At 46.0% G+C, this 23,640-nt stretch overlaps 1 protein-coding gene across 1 annotated transcript; it reads right to left on the reverse strand.

Moving 5' to 3' along the window:
- Positions 1-639: 639 nt before the first annotated feature.
- Miox (Myo-inositol oxygenase) lies at positions 640-15,875 on the reverse strand. Its single transcript, XM_084591078.1, has 6 exons — positions 15,771-15,875; positions 12,538-12,618; positions 5,643-5,846; positions 4,670-4,849; positions 2,706-2,893; positions 640-1,720 (listed from the first exon to the last, which is right to left on the reverse strand). Exons 1-6 carry the CDS (start codon positions 15,858-15,860, stop codon positions 1,612-1,614), a joined length of 852 nt encoding a protein of 283 aa, XP_084447204.1. The 5' UTR covers positions 15,861-15,875; the 3' UTR covers positions 640-1,611.
- Positions 15,876-23,640: the final 7,765 nt, after the last annotated feature.

Genomic DNA, 23,640 nt, shown 5'->3' on the forward strand with positions numbered 1-23,640 from the left:
TGCATTAGAGTAAACACCAGCTTTTTACTGCCTTATCGACAATGGGAGTTAGTTGAAATTTGTGCTCTTTATTAGCATGAGTCTGTTCACGGGGCGTGCTGCCTATCCGGTAAAGTCAGCACTCTGTTCCTCTCTTGTTGCAGTGAGGCTAGGAAAATTTCTTTATTTCCTGGCCTTACCATGTAGCGTGCGACAGGCAAGGTGGCTGAAATCGCCACGAAAGAGCTGTACGTCTGTACGCGAAGCATTTTTTTCACGAATATTTGCGCCAGCCATGCATGGCTAGGGTGTTTTGAAAAATATTCATGGTTGGTCCCTTTTCTTTTTGCACGTTTATTGTGTGTTAATGAAAGCTTCTTCTGAGTTGCATATAGCCTGTTGGGTGAAGGCTATCTTTTTTCATGTACTTATTAGACAGTGCGAATGTGCATGTCGACAGGAAGAGAGAAGGCAGGAAATGGTACACCTCTCTGATTGCCATGTTTGTCCTTATTAATATGCAAATGTCCGCCAAATTTGATTACAGCAAGTGTTTACCCATCTAGGTAAGCAGTATATAGGTGCTATGTGTATAAAGACGTGCCCACCTTTGTTTTTTCGGTTTGATGCCGCGCTTAAATACATTGTTCTGCATATAAATATTTGTGACAAGAACTGTTCTTTTATTTCGATTTGGTGCCTTAACTGAAAGACACTCGATGGTACCCGTGTGTGAAGCTTGTTTCTGAAGGGTTACGATGAAATGGGATTGAGACGCATGTGAAGGCTTCCTGAATATGTCAGGAAGGGCGAAAAACTGCTAATGACTTGATTGGGCAGCTGAAAGAAATCTGACCACATAAATTTGACAGCTTTGTTGTTGTGGTTTGTATACTTTTTATGTCATACACTGTCCGGCCATGCACAGGAATCTTGTGTCACCCACATGGTCCTAGCTAACACATTTCTTGCAATGCTAGTTGACAGTGCACTAAATAAAATCGCTCTTTGTCACAAATACGTTCATATACAAACATGTCTTTTAGTATACTGTACAAAAAAGCATTCGTGTCTAAACTTCCAGTGTTGGACACGATCGCGTCTCAATAGTAACGCCTCTTGACAAAGCGCAACGCTCTAAGCGGTTTCCTAAAACGAAAACCAGACGCAATTCAACTGTGCTTGCACTATACGCTCATGAATTAACAAGTGCCGGCAGTTCATACACGCGTATTAAAAACCGCGGCACCCCTTAACAAACCATCATAAAAGAGCTTCGGCGCCAAACATATCTTCCCATGCCATGAGCATAATATTATGTAGAGCTGCACAGTCACGTCGTCATCGCGTGCTTGAGATCAATACACAACGCATGTAATATAAAAAAGTATAGTTAACAAGCGTCCCGCACCATATAGTGTTGTCTAATAGACGCGTGTCGTAGTAACAGCTCGAACTATGACACTAATGACGGCCACCACCGAGTTAATGAAAGCTTGTGACGTGCTTTCTTTGCGCAGATGACTCCGGTACCAAGAGGTACACAGGTTAAAGGGTAAAATGGCGACGGTAAAGGTGTAGAACTAAAAACATCGAAGCTGCGGCTCCTGGATTCCCCACCAGGCCCTGGTTTCACCAGCAGACAACGCCAGGAACGTACTTGTCAATGAGAGACTGGTAGTAAGGCGTCAACGCCTCAAGGTCGGGAACGTCCTCGCATTTTGAGTAGAGGTCAAATTTACTGAAAGGCAAAACACACTGTCTGATGATGGCAGCCCTCCAAACCCACACTTCTCTCTCACATTCTCTCACACTAAGACCCTCTATTTCTCAATCACGCACGCACGTACACACCGACGCACGCACACAGGCTATAATGGCTGCTCATAATGCGAATACGTCATTTCCTTTGTCCAGAGGAGTAGTCTCGACAAATTAATGGGAGATTGTCCGTTTTAGCAGGGCTCACTTTCATTCAACCCCCTTTAAAACGCCATCGATTAAAGAAGGCTGGGCGTATGCTCGCCCTCGAGGGATGCGTTCCATTGTTCAGAAAAAGACATTCTTCAGATAACATCGCTTGAAACAGGTTACCACGTCAGATAAATAGGCTCAGCTGACTTTGCAAAATCTTATCTGGGGAGTATGCGAGGAGGCAGCCGTTGACTGATAATGCCTAACAGGAAAGCGGAAAATTTCACCAAGAAATAAAATAATCGTTTCGGGAGTGTGTAAGTTCAAAACATAGCTGAGTTCGTAAATAGCTTAGCCGTGACCAATTTAAACCAAGAAATAGGTTATCAATGATAATTTTATGATGAGAGCGTCATACGTTCTTAACTCTTTTATCAGGGCAGGAGCTAATCATTTGGTTTTAAGGACTTTTCAAGGGACGTTTTCACAAACTTTAACTTCTCGGTGCGTTGTTCACTCTAGAAGGCTAAGTTTGCAAACAAGCACTACAACGATAAAACTCGCTTGTCTGGTTAGTTCCGTTAGCTTAAGTTCAAATATGCCAATGTTTGTACAGTAAGCATCCCTGTCTCTCGAGCCATATCTTCCGATTCCGCTATCGCTTATCGATCTGAATAGACCGTTTAGCGGCTAACCGATGGTTACCACGCATGCTCACAAAGATTCGCACATAGACCAAACTGAAAGGAAAAGGAAGACGGGAGACATCATACGAGTAAGCCTCGCACGATAATGCAGGGGTCACCACCTACTTGAACTCCTTGACCCATGGGAGCATGCACAGGTCTTTCTCGTTGCAGAGCTCCATGTAGTTGCCACCCGTGTGCCACGGATAGAAGGAGTGGAAGCGGATCATGTACATGGCCTCCTCTGGAAGCGTTGCACCGTGGTTTTTGAGGACTTGGTACATGTACTCATCGTGCCCCCAGGACATGAGGACCTGCGTACGAAGACAGGAAGGGGAAGAACGTGTGGTGTTAGTGCAACATAAGCCACAAGCTAGACCTGAGCTGACAGTAAGCTCTGCGGCAGGCGAAAGTCAATGCACTTCTCCGCCGGCCCTATTTCTAACCAGACCAAGCCACCGCCATTGTCAACACCAACTTTATTAGATATCTGCCGTCCTCAGATGTAGTATTTCAGCCTTTTAAACTAACTTCATTCGCGCATTTGAGAACTGATACTGTTTTTTTTAGGGCAAAAGAAGCCTGCTTTGCATAATTTTAATCCCGCAAATAACTTGCAAAGTGCTGAATAAATAATTTAGGCGATACGTTCGCGGTCTGGCAACGTAGACCTGTTTGCCTAGCCGAAATAGTCACTTAGCGAACTCGGCGCTCTTCGCAGCCCCAGTATCTCTCAAGTGGTACTGGTCATCTAAGTTTGGCAGTTCCGGAGCCTTGCCCTGTCAATTTTCTCGAAATAAAAAGCAAATGCCTGAAGCGTCGTAGCAAATAGGCAGATTGCGGTCAGCAGCGGTGTAAGAGCTGAGATGAACGGCAACACGATGATCGAGATCAAATATAAAAGAGAGGCTGAGCAAACGTCGTCAAGCACACTGTAGGCTTGCATGTGCAGAGGGTAGCCCGACTGGATATACTTTAAGGGCTTTCTGTACGAGTTGAGCGGAAGCAAACGAAAGAAGGCGTTGGCGGACCCTTCTTACGGTGTTGGTTCACAGGCAAGTGGGCAGACATGGAGCACACCTTAGTATACTTTAGACCGCGTATGCTACTCGTGCAGGCCAAAACGACTGGTATTTTTTTTTACCTGGCAGAGGTGCAAGGTGCTCTGGTGCGTGTGCTTAAGAACCTCGGTCTTAGCGTTTTTCTTTTTACTTTGTGTCGCACTAGGAAAGACAAAGCATCACAAAAAAGCGGTTTTTTGACGTAGGCGGTTCTTCTGTCATTATTTGACATGCCTGCATTGCCATTTCTCTTTCAGGTTTGTAAAACACCTATGTTTGGTGTCCTAACATACGATAAGGAACAACAGATATACGAATTTAAGGCACTAAGAAATTCTATCATCTCTAACCTAAGAAATGAAGATAAAATATGTATTTTGAAGACTAGAGTACGGTGGTTCTTTTCTTTTTGAGACTCCGGAAGTTGAAAATCACTGCTCCTGGAGCAGCGACGCTGGCCTGCGCGGGAGCCGCCGCAAGCCTTCTGCCAGCGAGGCTGGCTTCACCGCGCAACAACCAGTCCATCGATTACTGGCTTCTCCGCATGGCAGCAGGGTCGCGTTGAAAACTATCATTACAGGCCGAAGGCCACTTTCAATTGGACTCGATGTTCAGCTTGACCAGTGGCTTCAAAGCGTTAACGCTACCATCAAGAGCCCAAGGCTGCACAGCGACCCGGCTCTGCGTTCAAAAAGTAACCGTGCAGCACCACTAGGAGAAGCGCTCTATGCAGGGGCACGGCGGATATGTCGAATGTTCCACTGCACGGGAGTTCGATGCGAAAACCACTTCTGTACATTTGCGTGGGGTTTTAAAGAGGATATTCTTAAAGTTCGATAAAAGCAATAATGCGATATATCCGAATCGCCCATGCAACTTAATGCATACGGTGCCTATCGAATGGAATAATACAGAGGAGCTGAACGGAAGCCATGAGATGACCAAATATATTGTTTCCTGCTGAGGTCTCAAAAGCCAGAGCCCAGTTTCACAGCGTGTACAAAAATGAACGCTCTGAAGATATCGTGCCTTTTCGAGTCCACAGTGTGCTTTGTAGATGCCAAGACGACTGTTGTATCGGTTGTCTTCGAGATCCGGGTTGTCCTGGAAGCTGGTGTCTCGGTACACGATCGAGTCCTGGTAGGCGCAGCCCACGGGGAATGTGTCGCCCACCACTGCCCACTGGGGTTCGTTGTAGAAGGCCATAACCTACGCAAATGAGAAGATTCAGAATTGATGTGATGCTGGCTTTCTCGTCATTACTGATGTTTGCCTAAATAAGTAGGACAATTACGATACTCCCTAATGAAATTTTTGCGTCAAGCTATATAACTGTTTTTGCGATGTATTGAAGCAAACAATTTAAAAGATGCTTGAATGCTGCACGTATGAGCAGTTACAAAGCCATCTATTTTTACACCGACAACAATGAGGACGCGGCCAAGGCTCGTGACTCTCGCTCGGTTACACCGCCAATAATACCGATGCGGCTCAACCGCCGCTAGGTACGGCAAGTCACAAAATATTGCAATAAAGAACGGGAACGTCGAGCTTTATACTCTTTTGAAAATACTTAACTTAGAGAATGCGAGAAGTAGCGTGCCAGTGACGTCATGGCATCATTCAGCATTAGCACCGGCAAAAAAAAATAAGGAGCGCACCATGCCACTTCTCTTTACAGAGGGTAGTATGTTTCTGCATTTTTTCGCTTCAAGAATGCGCCGCTGCCTTTGCCATTGTTTGGCGAGAAAGTTCTTTAAGCTACTTCATATCAGCAACCCCGAAATCAACGAAGAGTGTTCAAAACCTACGGGGGTCTCAAATCATGTTGAGCAAAATAGGTACAGAACATATACAAATCACAGGTAAAAATCATGATTGCTACAGAACCTCGTAGAGCATCCGACTGAAGTAAAAAAGCTAACTTTATGCAATCAGAAACGTCAGAGCAAGAGAACCGAGTTAAGCGCAAGGATGAGCAGGAACTGAGCATGAGCTGCACCTTTCCCAAGTCGTGTATGAGGCCCGTGAGGTGGAACCAGTCCTGGTCCGGGTGGGCAGCGCGGATCTTCTCCGCTGTCTGGAAAGCGTGCACGATGTTGGGGATGTTAACGTCGGGATCGCTCTCGTCCACGAGGTCGTTCAGCTTCTCCAACGCCTCCATGATGGGCATGCGTGCCTTGTCAAACCTTCCCCACTCGGCCATCTGCGCCGCAGTCGGAACCAAGGACAGAGATGAGTGAACTACACAAGTGGAATACCTTGAATTATCTGTTTTCTAGGCATAATAAAGGGCTAAAGATTGCGTTGAAAAAGCTCGTTCCAGCTTTTTTTTTTATTAGCAAGAAGCGTTTTATTTACTGCCATACATACGCCACTCCTTTTGTGATAGTACACAGATGAATTTTCCACAGCTAAAATCTGCGCTTATAAATTTCATGTCACATGACTATGGTATCATGAGTGAGAAGTAGGCGGCGCACCATTGAATATTTATCGTAGCAAATACAAAAAAAAAATTTCGCCCCGCTAACATGCGCAGTCATTTCTGAAAATGGGCGCTACTTAAAAAAAGGCAATTGGCTGCTCCTTGGCGTGTAAGAAAGCTGCGCAATTGTTGGTTGATAAAGGCGCACTTGCTCAGAAAATGACTCACTTTCACCAAACAGATATGTAAACCCCGAGTATGGCGCATGATGGCCTTAGCTGCTTATGTGCCATAAAACACAGCACAGCACAACACATCACTCGGGTCAAGGCTCAGTTGCCGCCGAAAGCCTCTCAGCTAACGGCGCACTTTTCTTGCGTAACCGTGTGTTTGTCGGCAGCCAGGCTTTTTTTCCGCGCTACAGGCAACATCATATCACCCCGCCCCAGCGAGCCATTGCGGTGACAGATCTGCGCCGCATGCTTCGGGCCTCGCCGGTACGGCGAACTATAACATTTATCCACGTTAGACAGTATCCATTTGCTGTAAACGCAGAGGACTCTGTCCGCTAAAACACCGCTCGGCACTCTCACGTCATGGTGACGACAAAAATGATTTCAACATCCACAGCAAACATGCTGGCATATAATCTTTCTCGGAGTAACGCACTTCAGCTCCTCTTCGCACAAGCTTCAATGTCAACAAAACATGAGGCGAAAGCAAACCCAAGTTATCGAGGCTCGTGTCAAGCAAGGCAAAAGAGAACGCGTATGCACTGGCCGATTCGGCTCCTGGTTGGAGGCCGCGATAAGAGGTCGGCGCGAGGCGTTCAGGTGCTCGAGCACCAGATGGTCGCCAGAAACGGCGACGCTAGGGCGCCGAAACTGAGATCCCGCACACAATGGGGCCTCACAGACCAAGCGAAGATCGTCGATAACGAGGAACCTTGCCACCGCAGCCGTCCATCTAGGGGAGGCACACATCTCCCCTGGATGGACCTCCATACGAGGAGATGGGGGCATCTTAGTCCGAGGACGAACCGCGTGTCCCCATGCCCCAGTGGGCTTCGCAGATTGCGCCCTCGCGACGACAAGAGGGCCCGTGTACAAGAGGCTGCGATAAGCTTTGTGAGAGGGGGACGGACGCGTGCAGCATGCATTGCTGCCTTCAGAGACGGTGCCGCTTTTTTGTTTTATTTCTGTGGATGATGCAAGGCCAAATTCTTGTAGTGCGGGCTCTTCGCAGGGTGCTCGCTCGTAGAATCGGCGATACCTGCGTGAGTGCAGATCACATTCGGCGCTCTGTTAGTCGAATATGCGAAACGAAAAATGCTGTCCCTGATATTGTCAAGTAGTTTCGTGGTTGTTACGTAATTTTTAGTGTTGGAGGCTTAATGGAAATTGACCGCTGTAGACAACGGACTGAAAAACGAGATTTCTTCTGTGCTTACATCCTTGAAGCTTGCTCATATGCAGCAGCAACAAATAAAAGAAAGTGATCTTCATCGGCAGGACATTGAATCATTTGAGTAAAGCCTATTCAAGTAAGGGCATGGGAATCTCGTTGCGACCAGTGGTTGCGACTCGAATACTACAGGTTACCCCTAGGAGTTTTTCAAGCATCCCATCATCACCGAATTACTCACTTATGTGCTACTAGCTTTTTGTGCGCGCTGGCTTGCCGAGTGTCCGTCGACGTCGTTTGTCAAGTGAAAGTTCGCATCTGTCTGCGATGAAGCAGGAGTAACCTAATGCTGCACTGGTAGACAGATAGCTGCGTAGGTTCTGGCCGATCGAGGGCTAGTTTTACAACCGCAAATCTCTACAGTCAATTATATCAACTGTGCCTTAGCGATATCAGTGTTACGTGAGCGTGCCCTTCAACACTCTTTTGTGGTGCGACGAATGCCTTGTTTAGCACACCACGCATCACTAGGCGTTGCCGTTTATCTTCGACCTTTTTTGTCATTGGATGCAGCCCTGTTGTGTCTTCTGACGCCTTAAGAGATTTCTGACCCTGTAGATAAAGACGGTGGATGCATCCTTTTCATACCTACAATATCAAACAGGTCCGATTTAATCAGTCGGGTGCCCCGGCATATCAAATAAAGATATTCGGCCTTATTTTCACATTGATTGAATATAACTACAGGTAGCATCTCGTGATCTTTTTTTTTTTTTCGTCACGTTACAAGTGCCTGTTCTTTTAACTTGCTACGTGTTCCTTTCTTGAGCGATAAAAACTGTCGTACTTTTACTAAATTTTTCTCTTTGATCTGTACATTCTTCCTCTTATCCCACAAGTTGCAACATTGTTTTTAGAAAAAACAAAAACGCAGTGGCGTCGCTAGGGTCACCCGCACCCGCACGGAAGAGCCTGCGACTTGTGCCTGGCGCAAGAGATCAAATCTCCTGTCCTGCTATCAGCTGCTTGCACACAGTTGCAGGCGTATCGCACCTTGATGGGCGATACGCCTACACAGACTCCCATGCGATAGTACTTGCAAACTTAGCCCCATTGAGCAGCCCATGGAGCTTGCATGAAGTCTAATCAATTGGGAGAATCGCGCGCATAACCTCTAGCCAAATGATGGAACCAGAGCAGCTTATCGTTACCGTAGACTCTTCCCGTCTCTCTCAGGAATGATGGCGAGGTGAGAAAGAGAACCAGAGCAGTTTATTTCGGCAAAAGAAGAGCAACTGCAATTGAGCAGCAGAAGTGTGGACCAGTTCAGACCACTCGATCGTCTTGATAATTTTAACACTACCTCACGCCATGTTGTCTACTATGCGGTCATGCTTGGCATCATGCGTTAATGTTAGAAGACCGGATATTAGTGAGCCATGAGTTGTTCTTTTCTCGTATTTCCCAGCACATCAAGGGCCCGTCATTAATGACGCCTCATTTTCGGGTTTACCGGTATCTTCGCTGTAGGGAAAGGCAGATTTAAACGCTGCTGTACATAACAAGAACGTCAGTGCTGTCAAATTTTCTTCCTCTACAAGCTTTATAGCGTAACACTAGCCTGTATGATCTATATATGGTGCCATACGCGCAGTGGTTCTTTTCTCAGTTGCTCTTTTCGCATTTCTACCACTGGTAGGTATCGTCGAGCGCTTCAAGTCTGTTAAGTTTCGAAATTTATCATTCCCTCACTCTGATAACGCAGGTGTGTTCAAGCAGCAACAGAAAAAGCTTAAGACAAGATTGGGGTAAAGATCGTCGAAAACTCTTGCCCCACCCATAATCACATCCTGATTGTGGGGGGTGGGTGGGGGAGGCGCTAGGCTTCCTGTAAGGAGACACCGATTGCTTCAACTTTCTGAGAAGCAAATAACAGTTTACTATAGGAAGTGAAGCATTGGAAGCGGTAAGCGAATTCTACTTAGTGCAGAGAGGACCCTCAGAAGCCCAGTGTCAACCCACGGGCATGTATATAGATAGAATCAGAACGGGCCGAGTACACTTCGTAGGTCCTCTCAGATAATGAGTACCAAGTTACCAGTATCCCTCAAATAGCTGTATGTATCGTTTTTATGTTACCACACCCATGCATACGTTGGCCTAAGAGCCTCAGCATCGAATTGTGTCAGCATTCAGTTACGAAACCATTCTTAACCTCCTCCTGTATGTTATTCCAAAGGGCGAATTTTAGCAATGAAAAGGATACCGGTGCCCATATATAGGGCAAAATGGGGCGGATAACAAAAAAGGTCGGCTATATAAATTGGCGACAATGAGTGTTCTATGAAAACGGAGATGATATACGTTATGATAGGTGAACGGAAGAGAGAAAAGTGGGTCAGGGGTAGAAAGGCGAATTGGGGATGTGACAGCTGAAATCAAGAAAAATGAAATGGGCATGGGTAGGACATGTAATGTGCAGGCATGATAAGTGATGATTTTTGGAAGTAACGGAGCTGATCCCGAGTGAAGGCAAACGTAGCAGGGAGCGCATACAGTCAGGTAGGAGAAGCACATTTGGAAAATTGCATGCATAAAGTACTCACACCTAGAGCAGCGCAATGTTAATTGAAGACCAGCCAGAGAGGTCATCGTTTTGCATTGGACGACGTACTTAGTCTGCTGCGGCTGACGTTCATAGTGAGTGTTATTATTGCACATTAAATCACGTGCATTAAAGTGGTGCTGATCCCGAGGCCTAATTATTGAATTCCTGCCCTGTTATCAGAAGTACAGGAGCGCGTGCTGCCGAGCTATTTGGTGCTACATGAAATGTGAAGAAGTCAGTGCAGAAACCCGAGGAGGGACAGAAGAGAAGACGCATAAGACTTTCACCAGTGACTTCTTACATATTCCTGATCATCATTAAATATTAAACGTTTCGCTCAGGGAAAAGAAAGATTACGTCCGAGGAATTAGACACGAGATATAAGGCGTGACATTTCGCGAAGAGCTCAAACGTATTGTTCCCGCTTAACCTGGCGCGCCAACGCGTCTACATCGCTGCACAGAACTGCTTTGGCGGAGAGTAGTGGCGTTTGGAATCGCAATCTCGCCCTCCCGCTTACCCTCAGTCTGCTATTTTTATGCTTGAAAAGCTATTTATAGACGCACCCCGCCTCCTTCTCTCGTCTGTGTCAGAAAGAGGAAGATAATGCAGGTTGAAAAAGAAAGAGACACAAACGCGATATCGCCGCCCGCGTTAAGCGTCAGAGACAAGCCGGAAGGCGGTGACTACACGCATGCAACTGTCATCTTAAGTATAGATGTCGATATACTTACGTGTATGACGGAATGAAGCCGCGTTTTTACTGCCGCGACTTTCAGGCAAAATTCACAGAAAAGAGGGTGGCTGATCCTGGCCCTGATGGGGCTGGAACAGGTAGGTTACCGCCGCTTACGGCGGGGGCCCGCCTACCACCGAATTTTTGTCTGTTGTAGGCCGTCATTGCACCCGCCACCGCTTCGGTGGTGGACGACGGCTGTTGCGACGCGCGTCTTTCTCTCCCTCTTTTTTTTTTTCTGTTTCTTTCTTCTCTTTTTTTCTCTTCTGTCCGCGCGAGGCAGTAGAGGTGGCTCAGCTGCAGAGCCATTAGCAGGCCCGTGCATTTTCTTTTCCTTCTTCCTACAGCCACAACAACATTACACGCTTGGCTCCTGTACAGGGATAACCGTTTAAGTAGTCAAAGCATCCTTCACCCTTTTATAGAAAAGCCTGCTCCGTAATCCCTGGAATGCCGAAGTTACCTTGAGAACTCCAAGATGAACCGAAGATGACAGAATAAATCCGGGGATTACTGATAAAGTACTTAGGAAGCTATAACTAAAAATGTACTGGGGATGTTGTGGGGGAGAAACGTCGAACGGACGGACTCAGTTGCAAGCCGTGTCTTACGAGAAAGAGCATTTTCTAACTTGCGGCTTTTTAAACTTATTTCTCTAATTACTAATCACTTGTACTAATCACTAAGTTACTAATCACTTATAAGCTACGCTCAAGAAGTCAAGTGCTGATGTTTATTTTGTTATGTTTGACTTAGAGAAAATCGCGACATGTGACATTTTTGATCTTGTGAAAAGGATAATTACGGTACAGCAAACGATGGCGATCGTTACGCTATCATACTAAACCTCCATGCCTGCCTTATTAAACACGCTGCAGCTTAATTCAAAACAAGATTGACACATAATGACAGTTTATGTTAGGCGTTAGATTTATTAGACTCGCCGCTATGGCGCAGTGGTTAAGATGCCCGACTACTGTTGCAGAGTTGCCGGGTTCGATCCAGACCGCCGGCGGCTGCGTTTCGATGGAGGCGAAACGGAGTGGCGTCCGTGTGCATTGCGATGTCAGTGCACGTTGAAGGACCCCAGGTGGTCGAACTTTCAAGAGCCCTCCACTACGACGTCTCTCATAGCCTGAGTCGCTTTATGACGTAAAACCCCATAAACCAAACCAAATCAAATTTCTCTAGCCCCACCGCGGTGATGCAGTGGTTAAGATTCCCGACTACTGCGCCAGAGTATCCGGGTTCGATCCCGACCACCGGCTGCTGCGTTTCGATGGAGGCGAAACGAAGAGGTGTCCGTGTGGTGTGCGATGTCAGCGCACGTTAAAGATCCCCAGGTGGTCCAAATTACTCCATAGTCCTCCACTATAGCTACTCTTTCTCTTTCCACTTTCAGTCCCATCTTCCTTCCCTTACGGCACCGTTCAGGTAGCCCACAGAAACAAGTGTGACAGATACAGCCCCTTTCTCTTCCTGTGAACATATTATATTACATAAATTGCACCCCCACCTTCCTCCCTTCCCTTACGGAACGGTTTAGATGTCCACAGAAAAAGTGTAAAACAATTATTATTATTTAATTATTAGTAATATTGACAGCACACTGCTGATCTCTTCAGTCGGAAGAAGCGGACCAAATCTACATCCTGTACAACTTGCGAGAATAAAAAAAGGTAACTGTACGCTTTTCAAGCACGCAAGTGCGGGATACCCACCCGGTTTCGGACGAACTCCACGGTCTGGAAGGTGTGCATATCCTTGTACGTCCTGGCGACCCTAGCCTGTAACGGATCCTCCTGCATTAAAAATATGAAAAAGATGCATGGTGTCATGGGCAAAGGAAAACGGTTAAGGTTCTTCGTTTCGGATTAGACTTAATGAATGAATGAGCAGAGTCGTGGTGTAAGGGGGTACATTCCTTGCTATAGCAACATGCGGATAATTTATAAACTACCATTATTCACCACTCTCTCTTCACTTTGACGAATCGATGTCGTCAAATTTCTGATCTCCAAATAGCCTCTAATATTCGCTGTTCCCTTCGTGAAGCTGAAGTAAACCCATTGGCGTTCATGTACCGCAAAAGAAACAAAAAAAGAAAACATTTTTCAATGCTCTTCGCTATCAATATCCCCATCGCAGGTGTTTAATCTCAACACACCATCATATTATTTGCCACTCCAACCTTGTAGTGGAGTGGCTTGATATACAGCACCAAGTTGTCTTCTACAAAGAAAAAAAAAAAGGAAAAATGCAGTATAAAGTAGTCGCGTTAAAATATAAGTAAAGGAAGAGCAGCAAGTATTTTAACGTGAGTGCTAGTAAAGATGGCAAGGGGAATTAAAAAGTCACCGGCTGTCAGTCCTGTGACTGAGCATCCAAGAATCTATAGTAGAAATTCAAGACTGTATAATCTAAATTTCATCGAATCAAGTAATGACCCATTAAGACTATTTAAGATTTTTTTTTTTTTAGCTTCATTGCTATCCGCGACGTGAATGTACTCCGGACTGTGATAGGTCACGTAAAAAAAAAAAAAAGTCACATCAATTGCAAGCCCTAATTTTTCTGGTAGCGCCTGTGATTCTAAAGGTAAGCAGGCTGTGTGGGCCTCCACACGTAAGTGCATTACAAGTCAATCGCCACTTATTCCCCTCACCACATCAAGCTCAATACTGCCTGCGAACGAAAAAGAAAGTACAACTGGTATCTGGACAAAGTGTAGCTGTCTTGTCTAGACAGGCTGTCCGAGCGTCGTATTTTTAGATGTTTATCCTCAACTGCGTAGCGATAACTCTTCCCCACGTGTAGCCATCGATAAACACTAAGTCCACGTCACCTAAAGCATGCGCAGCTTTCTCGTCCTAGGGTGTTTTATGTATCACGAGACCGCCTCAGCCGAACTTGTGGTTGTGTTTGCACAAACTCATTGCTGTACAAAGCAAACAACATGCTGAACAGTCCGCTTGCCGACCTGAAGTGCACTGCTTGCACAGATCAAGGTTACCTGCCCCTGTACACATTACTTGACACCCAGCAATGATCGGAACCTAGCTGCTGTAGCACTGACGCCCTGAATTTTCATAACGACTTCTTATAAAGTCAACCTAAAGCTTTGAAAATTACTCACTGAGAGAGTGCGCAGAACGTTCCTTGTAGACCGCATAATTTGGCTCATAAAAATACGAGTGTACGGCTCCCAACTTTTCACGTGCTTCAAGACTCCAGGTATTTTGGATGCAACTCGTATGACTGAATACGTTTTTATAAAAGACGGAAAAGGAGGATGCTCGAAATGCAGATTGAAACCTTTATTTTGCTTCAAAGTTACTGAACCCTTGCTTTAATTTTTATTAACTCTAAACACTTCTAGCTTGAAGAGGATATTGCTTTGCTATACCATTTCCGCAAATGGAACAAAAAAAAAATGGTGCTCAATTAAATCAATGCAATCGTTTACACTTCGTTCGTATATAGTCATCACAACGCAGGAAGCGATACTATTTTCGGACTTTTAAGGCTGGTAAGCATAAAGTAGCTGAGCTCAGGGTAGGGTTGCGCTTCTGACCCAGTTTTCTTTCTCTTCACGTATTCCTACTAGATTTATAGCTTATATCAAGATTTGGTGCACAGATTTTCCAGCAGCATAAACAACAGAAGCGGCTTGCGCTCGTTCATTAGTTGTATACGAACAAGCGAGAAAGAAAAGGGACACTTTTCTCAACTGTCAGATTAAACGGTTACTTGAATGAGTGCGCAGGCACTCATGGACCCACAAGCTATCTCACACACGTGTCATCTGCAAGGCGCTTGTCAAGACGGAAACAGGGACACCCCCGATATCTCCGCCGTCCGGTAGTAACCGGCTTGGTGCGATATGGCGGCGTCTCCCGTCAAATGAACTACGATGCTATTCAAGCACAGTGAGAGGCATGGATACACGACCAGTTAGTCCTGAGGCGATGTCGTCGGCGCGCGGTATCTCTCAAGGCAACCAGACGCCCGCTTTTGCCCCGAGCGCCGACTCAGTAGAGTTCAACAACTTGGTGACCCGTGCTGACGCGTGCCGTTAGAAATGGGAGATTTCACGCTCGTTTCGAGTTTCTTCCGTGTAACGCGCCGTGCATTGGTTTCCTTCTCTCTCTTTATCAGCGCGCTTCACGAATCATGACAGCTCACCCGTACTCGCTGTTGGGAACGCCCAGACTTCTTGCTCCCAGTTCCGTTTAAAACAGCTGACAGAGTAATGTATGCCGAGGGAATAGGAAGTGGTAGGTTGTAATAGATGCATTGCTACGGAGCAGAGCTCAAAGGCGACGGACAAGAAAGGACACAAAAATAGGTTCTTGCACGGTTCATTTCTATTCCACCGGGGTCTTTTCCATGCACCAATGCACCTTTCTGAACGCATTGTAGTGTGTCCTTTCTTGTCCGTCGTCAAAGCGCGCTGTTCTGTTGCGTTAAGAGTGCTACAAAACTATTGTACACAGATGTAGCCTCGCATATGACAGAGCTTCGAGCTCAGCGCAGTGGGGCAAAATGGCCTCCACTTGGCCTCATTATTGGACGGCTCATTACATTAAATAAAAAACTATGCTAATATGAAGTCAGGTCTGTCTAGGCACGAACAAGGCAACCTATTTACACTAAGCAAGCTCTTCCCAGAATGTTTTCTGGTATTTTGTGAACATCCAAGGTTACCTGTTGCAATAATAACGTCTGTACATTAGACTGTCACTTATTGCTATCTTATCCACTATCGATTGCTTTCTTATCCTGATAAGGCACGCGTCTAGTTCTGCGTAGGTTTATATGTTTGCACAGAGCAAACAGTGCAATCGGGACCTGTTCTCGCACAAATGTTTACCTGTGCTGACACCTCGCGGTCGTAAGAAGTTAATACCAAGCTTCAAAGGACAGCGGACAGTGTCAGGGTTTATCAGCGCACCTTGTTAGTTGTGTAAATCCTGAAATCTTCCATTTTCTTGCCTTCCGGGCGGTAGAGCTCGGACGGGTCCAGGATTGGGATCAGCCTCATTTTCGGCTGACGTAAGGTGAGTGGTTTAACCTGTGCATACAAAGAGAAGAGAGCTTTCTGAAAAAAAAAAAAAAAAAGCTTTACAAAAGCTTATTCATTATGTCGTTATAGGAGAAGGATTGACATCTTCAATCGCTACGGTTCGTTACGTATTTCAACTACATTTGCGAATCAAAGATTGCACTCCGAAGCGCACATCATGGTGAGTGAGCCGCAGTACACTACGAATTAAGTACCCCGCGCAATAACCATGATTATATCTATCACAGAGATAACTATGTGTTTCCCATAACTTACTCCTAATCGCAAACAGCTTCAACAATACTCGCACTATATGACTCACGTCCAAGCCTGGAACTGTATAACGCAAAGAGGCATGGTTTTACCAAGTATTCGAACTTACGCGGAAAATGCGTGTTATTTTTATATATTGCTTAGCACGAAGCTCGTCTCTTGTGATCACCAATAAGGGCAGTGGCGGTCGCTAGAACTGCCACAGCAGAACACTACACTAAATAAGCCCGAAGGAATTTCAGTAATGATTAACATGTTAGGTCATATGTATTCTTGGTAGTAATTCAAGTAAAATAAGATGCCACATGAGTTGCCACTTTCTTTGTACAGTTAGCTCAAAAGATAAAGCTAACTTTTCTTTCTACATTCAACGAAACATATTGTATCAGCTTGTCATAATACAGCGCAGCAGTAGATTTCAAGTGACAACTGAAAACTTTGCTCGCTGTAGTCGGTTCCAGTTGTTGCCGGATTGCGTCGATAACGTGACATGACAAAATGGCGTGATAATTTATTTATCGCTGGAACACCTCGACGGCTACTATGCACACACACAAAAAAAGTAGAAGACAGCTCACTTTCCTAACTTTTCAGTCAACACCCTCACTGCAAAATCTGCTGGGCCAAAGTTTATAACGCGTATATTGCAGTTTTCGTCTCAAGGTACACGTATGCATTAATTCAGCAGCGGCGATTTGTTGAACATCTTTCTATCGGAAGTAATGTCAGCCCCCGCACCCAGAATAGGCCGACAGATTGCAAGATTGATGCGACTGTCAGGAGACGCAGTGGAAGGGCCGACGTTTTTAGACATCGCATTTAGTTGTGAAGCTACGGCTCAATATTGTTTGATACTGTCATGAGTATATTGATTGGAATATATGCCTAATCTTCAAGCGTCCAGTGAAGTCTTGCCACTAAAATTAGTCCTGTATTCGCACCGCGTGGTTAAGACTGCCATAAGGCATCATTGGGGCGCACATTTGACAATAAGCACCTGAAAACTACAAAAGCACCTCAAGTTAAAATCTGCAGATATCTTGACTCATATAGTGGAATCTTAAGATGTGAAGAAAATTACTTTCGTAAACAACCTGTCGATCAAAAATGCGGTTCTCGAGAATTTCTGGACGTGACTACTTACAGGTTCAGAGACAGACTCGGCGCTACTTCCAAGTCGCTCGCCTTGGCCACCAAGGCTCTTGTACTCTCTAGAAGATCTCGCGCTCTGGTCAGCGATTCGACTAGCCAACCGAGCGGTTCCACGCGGCTTCTTGAGCAGCTCCGGTAGTGCCTGGGTACCGATGACGACATTGTTGTTGATGGGAGAGGAGGATGGGCTCGTCACATGACAGGCCCAGTCGAGACGACTGCAGCCCGGGCAAACGATAAGGTAAAGGAACGCACGCACAAACTGAGAAACAAAACTGTGATAGGCGCAGATTCAGCGCCACCCGGTACGGATTGTTTATTATTTTTTGCTCACAGCAGCGCCGACAAGAGTCATAGTCCGCAGACTGGTTGAGGGCCACACTAGAATGGGTAAGAGTCTAGTCAAGAGAGAGAGGGGGGGCGGAGCAAGAGGTTCGGAGGATGCAAAGCGTTGGACGGCGCTTCGCGCGGCGGCTTTTTGAGAGCGCGATTGATAAAGGAATGACGAGACGATAGTGAAGGGTTCAAGGAGCGAACGTCACTCTCTGCTCGTCTTCTACAGTCGCCTCCTCTCTACCCACGTGCCGGCGGCTACTGCAATCAGTTCCAAAGTGTATTCTTGACGTTTCATTATTTTTTTTTTCATGGTCACACTTTTCGTCTAGCTTCTTTAGTTATCAACTCTTAACCTTATCTATCAAATCGGTGCCTTCCTTTTGGCGAGCCGACTTAATAGCACAACGTCTCCGGGGGCCGGCAAAGAGCGATTAGCGTCACGCAACATTGTTTGGTGATAGCTGACATACTCACATACGTAAGTGGCGATATGCTCGTTCCCTGTGAGGGTGCCGGACCTCCTATTTTATATCACGTGCTGTAGGAGAGGAGAGGGTGGTACGATTGCTCTTCACTTGCTAGACAGCCGTGTAACACCGGGAAGGAGGCGGCCGGCAGGGGGGGGGGGGGGGGGGGGGGTAACGAGGAAGCCTGGCGCGCGCGAATACCAGACGTCGTGGCGCCAGGTCTCGATTCCACGTGCTTGTTTGCGGCTTGAGAAGCGTCATTAGGAGGCGTGTGTGCAACGCAAACTGGGGGTTTTCTGCGACAGAAATGGCTTGGTAATCGTCGTGGATAGCGTCTTGCGCTAGCTAGCGTCGTTTAAGTCGCGTCTGTCAGATGACCTACAGGGTAATGCACCACGTTCTTCGCTTGGCACCTGCTCCACCTCTGTTTATACGGCAGTGCACGTGGTTTGTCGGAATACACTGTCCTTGGTTGTCTGTCAACATACTGTCGACTGAATGGTTCTCGAACGCTGTTATTTTGTCTTCCGCTACGTGGAGTTGCGGTGAATGCGGGTGTAGCGAGGAAAAGAAGCTGCATAGTCAAGAATTTGGTTTCGTGATTTCCGGTTGGAGATTAAACCAAGTTAATGAAACCAGGTGCAATTCCGGTTTAAAGGGAGCTGGCGTGCAGTCGAAAAGTGAAGGAGCGTGGGCGGATGTTTGTCCGTTCTGACATAATTATGTGGCATGCGCCTACTTCTTCGGTTGTGACGTTTTTCTCAGAATGAACCAAGACATCAACACACCAATGTTTTCGCATTCTACATCCAACAAAAGAGAGCCGTCGCAGTAAGTGACCAAACCTGCGACCTTGGAGCTTTCAGACTGTGTATGCTAGCGCTGATTCTCAGTAAGTGACCAAACCTGCTACCTTGGAGCTTTCAAACTGTGTATGCTACCAAGACTTGAAAGCACCTTTTACATCGTTCAGTAACGAACACAACGACATGTGCCCCATGGTTCTTTTCTTTCGTCTGTCCCAGACAAACGCCCTTATCACGCCAGTTTCAGCTATGGAGGCAATCGCGATATCGCATGACTCGAGCGCTACCGCTCGCGCAGATGGCTGTTGAAATGTGACAACATCCACTGATTATATTGGGGCTTAATAGGGCACGCACAAGAGTCGTACAGCCCGAATTCAAGTGGTTCTTATTCGGCAAATGCAGTCCGAATTCTACAATGACATCCTCAACGAAACTGTCGCCTGTGTTGTTGTCTGGGTAGAAATGTCTTCATGATTGCAATGACGTGCTGATGGCTGGACAAAGTTTCTCACGTGTGTGGCCGCAGTAGGCGTGCACAGCTGTACCTTTCCTGCCAGATGAACTCTGATGATGGCGAGGGGCTTTTTTGGGACAAGGGCAGCTTCTTCCGAAGAGCGCCATTGCACAAGGTAATGTTTGTTATTTTACTTAAGCCCAGGTCAAAGACCCATTTGCCAAGCAGTTCACTCCAATTAGGCTGAGCACTGAGTTAGCGGTAAGCCTATGCCTTTGGTATTGTTGGTGGTAGGTACCCAGCGCCATATTGGGACCGAACCAAGAACCTCCCGCATCTGGAAATGCAATGGTCCACGGACTAATGGTATCAACATCAGGGGCGGATGCTGATATCATTAGTCCACCGCTGCAGCTCCAAACGAAACTGAACGCCAAAAAACATGTAATGATGTAAATTCTCCAAGCCGCCCTGTGTGACCAAACGAAAAATAAATGATTATTTTTAAATCTTCCGTAGCAAAAATGAGATCGGATTTGACAGCGAAAATACACCAACAAAAGTTTTTTTTTTCTTTTTACTGTATGCGCGGCTTCGTTTAAGTAACGAAGCGGGCTCTGCACATTCTGGCACATTAAATCGCCTACAAGCGAGGTTTTCAGTAATAGCGAAGGTAGTACTAGTCCGCTAAGTGCAATGTTCAGCCAAATGTGCGTCTTGATACAGTAAAGGTAGAATTATTAAAAATTACTCTCTTGCAAAAAGAAACACTTTGGCCTTATCGGTTTTTATATGTTGGAGGTTACTAGGATGTTCGAGGGTAAAGTATAAAGCAACCGTAAGTGATTGAACTTTATCTCGCAAAGTGTCAATTTGGCGGCGTGATTTCCCGCGGCAAAGGAAAGGGTTAAACAGAATTTTATATGCATGAGTCATGACAGTCGACGAACTTAATCTAAGCTCAAAATTTTTATCAGCATGCCTAAATTTTGTAACGAATTTTTTTCTCAGTACTGAAGTGCTCTCATAAAACATTCTTTTTTCTTGGATTGAGGGTAGTTTTACTGCCATTAACTGCATAATGAACTTTAACAAATTTATTCGACCACGATCGCCCGGTACTTTCTTAAATTAAATGATGCATTATGCTGTTTTCTCTTAGCACGTTGTTTTTCAACTTAAAGAACACTTGAATACAAAAATTCAATATGACGTCCAGTGAAAAATCAGCACCCTTGTTTGCAGAAACGCTTGCATTCATATTCGAAGCCTTGGTGCACAGACTATATGAGTGGGCACGAGTTCTCGTAATTGGGAAAATGTGAAGCTGACTGAATATTTTTGATTGCCTCCTTAGTTTGATTGATTATTTTATCAGATTTTTTTATATGACGTATTTAAACTATGATGACCGGCTCAATTTCAGCCCTTGCCGGTTCTTTAACACTCACCGACATCTCATTACACTGGGGTTTTTGCATACAGCCGAAACCAAAGCGCAGCCACAGTGGCCGCGATTCAGTTCGCTGTGTTGAGCTCGCAAGCGTAACGCAACCGCCCAGACGAGTTAGGGGGTGTGTCACAGGCGTCATGAGATAGCCTTAACCTTGTCACCTTCCTTCCCGTCCGTGACGTCGCGGCCGTCTCAAACCTTGTGGATAGAGAAGCGATAAGTGAAAGAGTAATCAGACAGGAGACGCCAGTCGGGCCAACACGATTGCGTCATCTGCCGAGTCATCAGGCGGTACACACGCATAGACAAGCTGAGCACGAGATTGAACAGCGTGGAGCACGATGCAAAAACAAAGCCCATAATGAAGAACGCCAAGAAATGTTGCAGTGGCATGCCTGTGGTGTGACATTGCTTGAGAGCCACTTATTAAGACTGGATGACTGATGGCTGGCATCATTGCTAATGTCAAACTGTGGGGATTTGCAAGTTCTTGTGACCATAACGCTGCTACTTGCTAACCTGCCTTGACGTCTCAGCGTGTAGCAAATATGGCTAGATATAACGAAGTACAGGTGGCCAATATGCGACTTTATGGGCACCCGTCTTACTATTTCTATCCAATGCAGCAGTCAGAGTGTGACACCCCTCCACTTACCTCCATGCGTTGCAGCTCGCCCTCTCCTGGCTACCCTTGCTTACCCTCTCTTCTAGAAGTGAAGAAATAGATCTCTCTCTCTCTCATGTGCCACCGAGGCTTCAGACAGGCTGACATTGGGCTTGTAATGCTAACACAACAAAACCAATTCGACGGGTTCATAGCAGGGCCCGTATTCTGAGTTTGTATCGTTATCGAAGTGTCAATATCTCACGTGACCTCGAGTCGTCAGATTGGTGGAAACGTCGGAACATGATGTTGCCACTGGAACATGATGTGGCCACTATGGCGGTCACGTGAGATAGCGACACTTCGATAACGACGCAAACTCGGAATACGGGTCCAGGTCAGTATTCAAGGATAATAGTTCCACAAATCAGCATCACGCGCCATCCATATCTGTCCGCGAATAATTAAAAAAAAAAACTATTTTTTTGCTAATTAATAATAGATCGCTGGCTTTGTTCGAAGAAGTTATACTTTGGGCGAATGCTCAAAAGCATTCGTTCTAAACACAGAGAACACTTATCAGTGGCCATTGCAGCCGTTTCATGGCCCCTTTAATTTGCTTGAGTTGGCGCTTCAGCGTCTGTGTCGTTTAGGCTGTTATTGCTGGTTCGTGGGTGGGACATCCCGGTTGCGGCTGCTGCCTTCTCCTGAAAACGAGCCACAAAGACGGATGAGTTAAAAGTTACGCGAAGCATATTTGGAGGCTTATGCGCTGCTATGTACAAAGTCGAACAGACGAAACACAACACAAGTGCAACATCCCAAGTGAAAAAAAAAAAAAAAAAGAAAACTAATGCGAAGCCTATGCATTTCTCTTCTGTTATTCGTAGTCAGCAGTACCGGGTGAGATGTGGATTTAATAGTTCGTTTGAACGTCTAGCGCTTCCAGTAATTCGGGCAGAGCAGGGTCGAATTGCCAGCCGCAGGGCACAGCTTCAGCACGAGAGATGGGCGCCGGAGCCAAGCGATGGTGATGGCGATGCCGCAGCATTTTCCGTTCTTTGTCTTCTTTACACGGGTTATTTTGTTCGCAAACATTTATCAGCCATCTCTCATTAATGACACATGCTCCCCTTTGCCTTTTCTTGTCCTCCATTCCACCAGCATTCTGCATGTAATGCATAGTCGCCTCAGAACATTCAGGTGTTTCAGTGGTTTCTTTGTCCTCGAGCAGGTTTGCGTATGAATAGTGCTAGTGACTTCCTCTTATGCTGTGCGGTCAGTTTACTTTTGCTAATATTTATTTGCGTTTCTCCAGAAGAGATGAAAGTGGTTTCTGTAGAAATGGGCAAATACGGAATTTCTCTTATTTCGCAGTTAGCTGCTGCTTCCTTTGACACGAATCAGCTCATCGCCCTCTTTAACGCCAAGTTTGCCTTAGTCCTTTCTTTCTTTTTCTTTTTTTTTAAGGAATGCAGTAGTTTTGATTTAATGTGAACTGTGCTGGGTGCTGGTGCATTCGGCTTCCCGCCGAAGGGGCCCGGAAACGCTCTTCCCACCTTGTAAATTACCATACTCGTTCCGATCGACAACAAGATAGCGTGCCGTAATTTGTGTCAAAATACTCTTGTTGCACCGTTATAAAAAAGGAAAGCTTATTGGTCACTTTTTATGCAGAGGAGCAGAACGGATCGGGCGAAGAAGCTAATTTCTGACAGAAATGAAAATCAGCAGTGTTCTCATTGATTGGTACAATAAGCAGCTTTGCCGGTCTCTTTGAAAGCCTAACCGTCAAGCTAGACAAGCGGTCGTTACCTAATGAAAGCCTGAATATGAAAATTAACAGAAATTTGGTTTATTGGAAACAGTGGAGCAGTTCCAGTGCTGCACCGAATGCCTAGTTGTGGCCGCCCAGTGATCCTAGCGTGCAAATGGCTCCTAGCCACTGAACCGTAAGCGGTTATGGTGAACGCTACAGCCCCCCCCCCCTCCCCCCTCCCTTCTCCACCTTTCACCCGTGCGGAGTGCCAAACTCTTGCGAAATTGCATTAGCATGAGTGGCAGAACTGGACTACAGGGAAATAATTTTTGTTTATGCAAGTTTTCTTTCCCCCAAAACAGGCACTTGAGCGAAGCCACTGGGAGCGACTTCGTACTCGGCGCCGGGTAAGTATTCGCGCATGTTGAATTTGCCATTAAGGAAGAGTGCTG

The sequence above is a fragment of the Amblyomma maculatum genome, chromosome 1, assembly GCF_055883805.1.
Source record: "Amblyomma maculatum isolate TAMU_Amacu chromosome 1, ASM5588380v1, whole genome shotgun sequence".
Classification (NCBI taxonomy): domain Eukaryota; kingdom Metazoa; phylum Arthropoda; class Arachnida; order Ixodida; family Ixodidae; genus Amblyomma; species Amblyomma maculatum.